The 8,678-nt window shown below is 57.4% G+C and overlaps 1 protein-coding gene across 12 annotated transcripts in view; it reads right to left on the minus strand.

The window, feature by feature from the left end:
• Window positions 1-6,539, minus strand: part of CFAP46 (cilia and flagella associated protein 46) — a 95,767-nt gene extending 89,228 nt beyond the window's left edge. For 3 of the 12 annotated variants that reach the window (XM_070470520.1, XM_070470519.1, XM_070470518.1), the window contains exons 1-7: window positions 6,391-6,534; window positions 5,697-5,821; window positions 5,420-5,551; window positions 4,915-4,979; window positions 3,918-4,082; window positions 2,826-2,949; window positions 2,265-2,359 (exon numbers count right to left, since the gene is read on the minus strand). In XM_070470520.1, the coding sequence (XP_070326621.1) occupies window positions 2,265-2,359; window positions 2,826-2,949; window positions 3,918-4,082; window positions 4,915-4,979; window positions 5,420-5,551; window positions 5,697-5,821; window positions 6,391-6,439 (755 nt within the window). In that variant the 5' untranslated portion in view covers window positions 6,440-6,534. Of the gene's footprint in view, window positions 1-2,264; window positions 2,360-2,825; window positions 2,950-3,917; window positions 4,083-4,914; window positions 4,980-5,419; window positions 5,552-5,696; window positions 5,822-6,390 lie in introns of all 12 variants that reach the window. The other 9 variants (XM_070470525.1, XM_070470528.1, XM_070470527.1 and 6 more) reach the window with 4 other exon arrangements.
• Between the last annotated feature and the right edge of the window lie 2,139 nt (window positions 6,540-8,678).

The raw sequence follows: 8,678 nt of genomic DNA on the forward strand, positions 1-8,678 counted from the left end.
TGGAGAGCTGTCCTTCCCACTCACACACCGGGACCTCCCCACTCACACGCACCCAGACTCCCACTCACACACCGGGACCTCCCCACTCACACGCACCCAGACCTTCCCACTCACACACCGGGACCTCCCCACTCACACGCACCCAGACCTTCCCACTCACACACCGGGACCTCCCCACTCACACGCACCCAGACCTTCCCACTCACACGCACCCGAACCTTCCCACTCACACACTGGGCCCTCCCTACTCACATGCACCCAGACCTTCCCACTCACACAGACCTCCCCACTCACACGCACCCAGACCTTCCCACTCACACGCACTCAGACCTCCCCACTCACACACCGGGACCTCCCCACTCACACGCACCCAGACCTTCCCACTCACACGCACTCAGACCTCCCCACTCACACACACCGGGACCTCCCCACTCACACGCACCCAGACCTTCCCACTCACACACCGGGACCTCCCCACTCACATGCACCCAGACCTTCCCACTCACACACCGGGACCTCCCCACTCACACACCGGGACCTTCCCACTCACACACCGGGACCTCCCCACTCACACACACCGGGACCTCCCCACTCACACGCACCCGGACCTCCCCACTCACACACTGGGATCCTCTTACACACTGGGACCTCCCCACTCACACACCGGGACCTCCCCACTCACACACCGGGATCTCCTCACTTTTTGGGAGCTGCCGGGATGCACCCAGTCCTTGACAAGGTCATGGGACGGGAGAGGAACCTGCAAGGCAGCGCTTCCTCACATGGGGCTGCCCCGGGGGCCCGGTATGTCCCCTCCGGAGCCGCTGGGACGAGAAAGGAACCGGCAAGGCAGCTCTTCCCCTCGAGGTTGTCCCAGGGGCCCGGTATGTCCCTTTCTTCCTTCTGTCTTACTGTTGTTGGGCTTTCTATTAATTTTTGGAAATGATAATATATAGTAATAAGGCCACGCTGGAAAAGTCCAAGCCTTTTTGGAAATGCTCAAGATTGCTCTGGCTCAGGACACAACCATAAATATCAAGTCGTAAAAGAAAAGGCCACAGGTATGGTATAGCAGCCACAGTTTGGCTGCTTGCTTAAAAGATTATAATGTTCTAGAATAGAACAGAGTAGAGGTGTTTAGATTTAGAAGTAGACATACTGCTTTAGTTTACTTGCTCCTTGGTTGAAAGGGTTTTCACTATTGCTATTTCCTTTCTGCTATTTGTTCATTGTTTCCCTTTCTTTAAACAACATGGGATATTATGGGTGTTTTTGTAAAATTAGAAAATGGAGTATATAGGATTTTAATAGAAGATTTATATTAACCAGCTTTACTGCCATTATCTTACTATTAATAGAGGTGTTTTGCTGCTTTAGAGGTGTTTTTGCTGTTTAATAGTTAATCGTTGTACATTGAGATTTTGTGGTTTCAGGTAAAGAAAAATATCAGGTTTTTCTCATGGTACTATTTTCAGAAATGTCAAACATGTTACTGTGACCCTTCCCATGTATTGTTTTATTGTCCAATACCTGAGATTTGTGGAACATTGTTTTTGTTAACAGTGAGAATGTTAGGCCATTGAGGCAAGAAGACTATGTACGGGCCATTTACGTATAAACCCTGTAATCAGAAACGTTCTAGATGAATGCTTAGGGGAAAAACATGGGGAAAAAAATATTGACGGAAGCACAAACCAACATCTGATGTAATACGTGGTGATTTAAGGGGTAGGTAACATTCATTCTATAAAAACTGAGCTATCCTAAAAAGAAAAAGAAAAAGCTACCTCTTGTATGCAACCGTCTGTGTGTGTGTGTCTGTCTTCCTCGCCAACGCCACTCATCCCTCGGGCACTCCTGGTCCTGCCGGGGCTGGACCTCGGCACTCACTCACACGGAGCTCTCCACCACCCCATTCCCCACGTGTCCCGGCAGCGGGCCTCTGCCGGGGACAGTCTCTCCCTACTCTGGCCCAGTCCTGTCAGGGTTTCATGCAGACTGCGACCTTCTATCAGTCTCATGGTCAAGCCTCAGGCCTCCTCTAGGGCCATCAGAAGCATCTGACACGGCTGCTGTCCTCCGCTTCCTAAAAGCCACCCACCCCACTGCCTGAGGAGCGCACTCACTCCGGCCACCTCTCCCGAGCCTCTCAGCAGATGGAGGCAAGGTCGGGCCTGCCCTGCAGCCTGGCCGCCCCTGCACACACACCTCCGCCCGGGGCACAGAGCCTCCTGGGCATCTGTCCCCCGCCCCAGAATACCTACGCTTTTAGCATATTAATCTGGAAAGTGACAGACAGGCTGATCGAACTTCTCCTTTCTTCCTTTAACTGAAGCTCGTCCATTAGTTCATGTTGGACCTGTTATAAGATGGAACAGAATACCGAGATTTAAACAAACAGTTAGGAAGAGGCCAGATATTGTGTTTAGCTATTATTTTGCAAACGTCGCTCCTTTTAGAACTGCATTTGTAACTGACAAATATATTCTCATTTCATATGCTTTATGCTTAGCTTTGCACATAATGATTTCAGTTAAATTTTATACATAAAATGAACAGGTGATGAATGCTCTTTACACACCCTGTCGCAGTTGATTATTTTATGAAGTTTCTGCTAACTTTAAAAAAAAACTCAGTGTGGTTAAAAAGGAAACGCTCAGTCATGAGGAAGGAAAAGATTGTGTTTTGTCCTGTTTATGCTTGTATGTATGCATGTATGTTTTTATATCTCTCAGCGCAGGGTCTCGGCTGTTCATACGTACTTTTCTGAATGACGGCATTTAAGAAAATGACTTCTTTCTGCATGTGTGAGTGCTCCAACTTACCATAAGGGCAAACATTTGCCGGTATTTCTGTGGCACATGGGCCTTGATGAACGGTGCCGCGGTGGCACAAAACCTTGCAGCCTCCGCTTTCTCCCCGGCCTGCAAGTAACACTCCAGAAGCTCCCTGCATGATACGAGAACGGTGCACGCTAGACCTGCACAGTCACAGTTCCTGCCACTGAGGTCTAATAACCAGGTTGCATACATGCTTGCTAAGTCACTTCAGTCGTGTCCCACTCTTTGAGACCCTATGGACTGCAGCCCTCCAGGCTCCTCTGTCCATGGGATTCTCCAGGCAAGAATACTGGAGTGGGTTGCCATGCCCTCCTCCAGGGAATCTTCCCGACCCAGGAATTGAACCCGTGTCTCTTAAGTCTCCTGCACTGGCAGGCAGGTTCTTTACCACTAGCATCACCTGGGTTATCATATTTTTATTAATTTTCTGTTTTACAAAGTTCAGAAAGATACAGAGATCGGGCAGCTCCTCACCCATGCACCTGACTGGCCCAGACCTAGGGTGCTGGGCCCCCACTCGCAAAGGGGTCAGGGCCTGTCCAGCTGTGATTCTGAGAACCTCAAACAACAGCCTTCAGAGAAAGAGCATGGTTTTACTGATTTTCTGTTAAAGCTTCCCCAAACTTCCATAAAAGGTGAGAAACACCTGCAGACCCTGGATTCCAACTTCAGGGCTGGCCCTCTGGGCCCTCCCGGCATCCACGTAGTCGCTGGCCACACACAGCGCCCCCCAAATACAGGAGAGCGTCACCAAGTGCCTTTCAGCCTGCCCTGCCGGCCGGGACCATCTGCTGGCCCCACAGGGCCCTCCGTCCCGGGGCTGGCGTACGGGAGGCAAGCTTCCCTAGACAGGGCACGCATTCTGGCTGGGTTGTCTGTTGCTAGAATGCCTACTTTCACAGTCCCTTTATTTCCTGGGTTTTGAGTAGAAGCATGCTTCCTGTGCCAACGCCAGTCTGCTCGGGACACCGTGGTGCCTTCCGCAGCGTTCAGAAACTCCTGCGGACAAGACGCCCCGAAGCTGGTTCCAAGCGCAGACCAGGGCGCAGTGAGGGGCCGGCGGGGGCGGGGACTCACAGCATCAGCTCTGCCTGCCACTCCGTGTCCTCCTCCTCCGTCTGACTGAGCGCGCTCACCATCTGCGCCAGGCTGGGGACCAGGCGCTGGCGGTAGCCAGGCCTGAGAAACGGCCTCGCCATCCTCCAGTACAGCAGCGACGCGTTGTACACCAGGAAGTAATACCTGCGGCGGCCGGCAGGGGGCGGTGAGGGCCCGGGAGCGGCTGGGCGGCCGGAAGGAGCCGGCTCCGCGCTCCGCAGCCCGGCAGCCCCGCTCCAGCTCAGACCCCGCCTCCACCGCGGGCACAGCCCTGACCAGGCCCCTCCCCGAGGCGCCCACCCCTCGGGCTCCGGGGCTCCAGGGCACCCTCTGTCCTCAGAGCTTCAGCTCGCGGTTAGGCTTCGGCCCCCAGACATCCCTGCTGAGGAAGGGTCCTCAGAGCTGGGCCCTGTATCCCCGGCACGGAGGAGGCTGTCCGCGAATAATCCTAGGCTGACACGCATCTCCTAGGGCTGAATGTGTCCTACTCAGATATGTGTGTAAACACCAGTTTGTATGCAGACTTAACAATTTCAGTAATACTTCTTTTTGATGATGTATTAACTAAGTGGAAAACTGTGCTGGAGTTCCAGGAGAATCACCCCTCCAGACACAGGCCTTGGGCCAGGGGGTGTACAAGGCTGCGGGGGGAGGGCAGGGAGGGGCGCAGTGCCTGCCCCCCAGAGAGGACGGAAAAGGGGACTCCTGGGCACCGGCCAAGGGTGAGGCTGCCACAGGGACAGCAACCAAAGGCCATCTGCAGGTCCCAGAATTTGCACAGGAAAGAGGGTGCAGCCAGGGCAGACGTGAGTGCACGCGGCCCAGCTCCAGCGTTAGGAGACTTGAGCGCACAGCCAGAGCTGCAGTAAAGCACGGACAAAAGAAAACAAAACCCTGTCACCTACACAGACAGAACCACCTGCCAAATTCTGGCTCCAAACCTTTCAATTAGAAATGGCCGATCCATCATGCCCACCTTGGTTCTCCTTTGGCAAAGTTGATTGCCTTCATGTACTGAGTCACACAATTTTCAAATTCCTCCTAAAACAATATAAAGAATTAGGTCGAACGGCCAGCCCCCTCCCTGAAAGCCCACCCCCTACCCCCTGTGAGCAGGCATGACCACAGCACTAGGACGCAAAGGTCAGAGTTCAAAAGGACACAAGCCAGACCCCAGAGCTTAGGGAAGAGCACAGACGGAAATGCAGCGTCGCACTTCACTGAAGATAAGCCCGGTCACCCAGCTCCCAACAAAACCACGCTGGAGGTGGGGGCGAGATGTGGAACTCTGAGGAGACTCAAAGGGACTCAGGGGAAATACAGCAGGACCAGCAATAAAGTATTCATCTCAGGACGGCAGACGAGCTACGGGTGCCCTCCGCTGCGCCAGCAGACTCAAGGTTGTGGACTCCAAGGCTTCACCACTTAAAAGGAAGAGAATCAGGAGGACCCAGCACGCGGGGCTCAGGGCTGCCTCTCACCATGTTTTCCGTGGACTTGGGGGCACACAGCTGGGCCCTGCACAGGTGCGCCCGGCCCAGAAACTGGGTGACCGGCCCCTTCACCTTGAAGTACATCTGGATGCAGTCCTCACTCACCTCCCGCTGCCCCATCTGTGTGAGAACAGAGACCCCAAGAGGCTGGGAGGCCGAGCAGCCCGTGGACCACCCACCAGGGGCCGCGCTTCCCAATCCCAGTGAAAACCAGGAGATCGGGGTCCCCTGAAGCTGCGTCCCTAGGAGCCTTGGGACTAATCACCTTCAGGGCCTGCTCTGCACATAAGACGAACAGGTCCGGGCTGAAGCTCTCTGTGGGGTCGAACTCGGACTTGCCCAGGTTGGCAGACTTAATCAACTGGTAAGCCCTCTTCAGAGCGTCAGCGTCTACCAGGACAGGAGTGAGGAAGACGCGGTCATCAAGCGGCCACCGCGCCGCAGAGCAGCCGCGGAGACCGTCAGGAGGCCCAGGACGGGGCTGGAGTCGGGCAGGCTGGGCCCCGCTGGTACGCTCCTCTCCAGGGGAGGAGCCCGGGGAAGGTGCTCCGAGACCAGCCCGAGAACCCCGCGGCAGCCCTGCGGCTCGGGCTTCGGGAGCCCCGCGAGGTGAGTGATTCCGAGGAACAGTTAGAAAAAACGAAAGCTTTCCTTTAAAAAGGCGCCTCAGTTTACCCTGGCCAGACACATCCTGGAAGTGCTGGATTCAGGGGGTCACTGGATCAGGTAGGGCAGGGGTCAACAGGGTGGGGAGGGGGTCCTGGCGGGCCCGGGGGTCTCCCCGGGGGCTGGATTCAGCGAGTCCCCGGGCCTCCCCGGGGGCGGGGGACAGGCGGGTTCTGGGGTCTCCCGGGGGCAGGTATCCCCAGGTCCCGGGGTCGTCCCAGGGGCTGGGATCCAGTAGGTCCCGGAGTCCTCCCGGGGGTGGGGGTCAGGGGGTCTCGACCTCCCCCGCCCACCCTGTTGGCTCTCGGCGCGGGCCAGCTCCTGTGTTATGACCAGGTCCATGGCGGCGGCGTCCGAGGTGCCCACTGCCGGAGGTCGGTTGGTTTTCTCTCCGCTGGGCTTCGGGGTTGCCTAGCGACAGAGAGGGACGCGAGACTACGGGTCGGCGGCGGGACCAGACTTGTCCGGAGGCTCATCGCGCCGGCGCCCACCAGCCCCGCGGAGAGGGCCTGGGGAGGGGTCTGGGGAGGGGTCTTGGGAGGAGCCGGGGCGGGGGCCTGTTGGGGGGCGGGTGCTGGGCGGAGCCGGGACCGCACCCTCGCTGGCGGGTCCACAGCCCTGCCCCCGCCGCTGCCCACGCCCCTGGCTGGGCTGCAGACCGCAGCTGCCCCCGGGCCGCGCTGGATTCTGGGGGTCCTGGTTGGGTGTCGCTAGTCCAAGATGCCTTAGCTTCCGGCCCTGGCCCTCGCCTGAGCCCCTCCTGCTGCTGCTGCTAAGTCACTTCAGTCGTGTCCGACTATGTGCGACCCCATAGACGGCAGCCCACCAGCCTCCCCCGTCCCTGGGATTCTCCAGGCAAGAGCACCGGATTGGGTTGCCATTTCCTTCTCCAATGCGTGAAAGTGAAAGTGAAGTCGCTCAGTCGTGTCCGACTCTTAGCGACCCCATAGACCGCAGCCTACTAGGCTCCTCCATCCACGGGATTTTCCAGGCAAGAGTACTGGAGTGGGGTGCCATTGCCTTCTCTGTGAGCCCCTCCTAGCCCCCCAGAAAGCGGCCCTGTTCCTCAGCATGTTCACTCATGTGTCCTGCAAATAGTTCTGTGCCCCCTGCTGCTCCCTGGGGCTGATCTGGGCCTGTGGGATGGACGGACCGCCCCCGTGGGGGAGGACACGACACCCTCATGAGTATCTGTGCGGCTCGCCCTGCAGGGGAAGCAGGGAGCCTGCCCTTGGTAGAGAAGGCCCGTCCCTGGAAGGGCGTTGGGGGAACGCCCAAGCTCAGGGCAGATGAGCTGAGGTCTGAAAGAGGGGACAGTGCTGGACAGAGGAGGGGTGAGGACGCCGAGGGAGTAGCCTCTGCCGAGGTCTGGAGGGCGGGGACAGGAGAGGCCACCGGCAGGGCAGGTTCCCCTTCCTCCGCCTGAAACGGTGTGTGCGGGTCTGAGCGTGTTCTGGCCCCAGGGGAAGACTGATGAGAGGGCACGGGTGAGGAGTGTCGTCCACCGGCAGGCGCGCCGGCTGAGGGCAGGACCGGAGCGCGGTCAGTGATGGCTGTGGGGCTGGGGAGGGCCCGGGGCCCACAGCGGAGACTGCACACCCAGGAGGTGGATGGGGCGTGGGGTCGCCCCGGGACGTTCTGGGAAAGGGTGGGTGCTGGGGGACTCGGGGGCGGCAGGCCTTCGGTCTGGGACAGGTGGATCAGGGCCGACATTTGTGGGAGGAGAGGTCAGGGCTGGAGGTGCGCACAGGGGATGGGGTGCTGGTGAGATTGCAGAGGGGAAGCGGGGTCCCGAGGTAGCCCCGGAGACCCCTGGGCCTCAGGCAGCAGGAAGAACTTCAGGGAGACAGAGGGGAGACTGGAGAGGTGGACAGGACGCCATGCAGGGCTGAGTCGGGGAGCCAGGGGAAGGGGCAGGGAGGGCCCAGACGGCGGTGAGGTCGCTCTGAGAAGTCCTGTCGGGTTTAACAGCACCCAGGAGGAGGCCAGTGGCTCAAGAACGGCGTGTCTCTAATAGGGCGGCAGGGCTGGGGGTGGCGCGGGTGGGGGAGTGAGCATGGGGAGGAGTGGGAGGGAAAGACTTTGACCCATAATTCTGTCCAGAAGTCCGGCTCCAATGGGGAGGTGATGTGGGGCCTTTGGGGTCTGGGGAGGGGTCTTTTAAAGGTTTATAAGACAACTGAGCACTTTTATCCATAAACAAAGTGATCATGGAAGTTAAAAATCCTGTGGCATCTACAAAACACTGCACCTAGCAGGACCAGTGCCACGGTCCTGCATACACAGATGGCAATTGTGTATCCTGACAGCCAACAGAGAAGGGCAGAGATGGAGCACTTAAAACAGCATCAAAACCAACTACTGTGGAATAAATTTAACAAAAGGTGTGTTAGTAGTGATCCACAGAAAACTAGAAGCCCCCGTGAACCCCAAGCTCGTGAACCAGGGCTCACCTGTGACCCAACCTTCTCTCCAGGCTGATCTTTCCTCTTGGCACAATCTCAGAGTCCCAGCAGCGCTTTTTGGAAATTGACAGTGATTCTGAAGTTTACATGGAAACACAAAGGGCCTGGAATGGCCA

Source organism: Odocoileus virginianus, chromosome 7 (genome assembly GCF_023699985.2).
Source record: "Odocoileus virginianus isolate 20LAN1187 ecotype Illinois chromosome 7, Ovbor_1.2, whole genome shotgun sequence".
NCBI classification, from domain to species: Eukaryota; Metazoa; Chordata; class Mammalia; order Artiodactyla; family Cervidae; genus Odocoileus; species Odocoileus virginianus.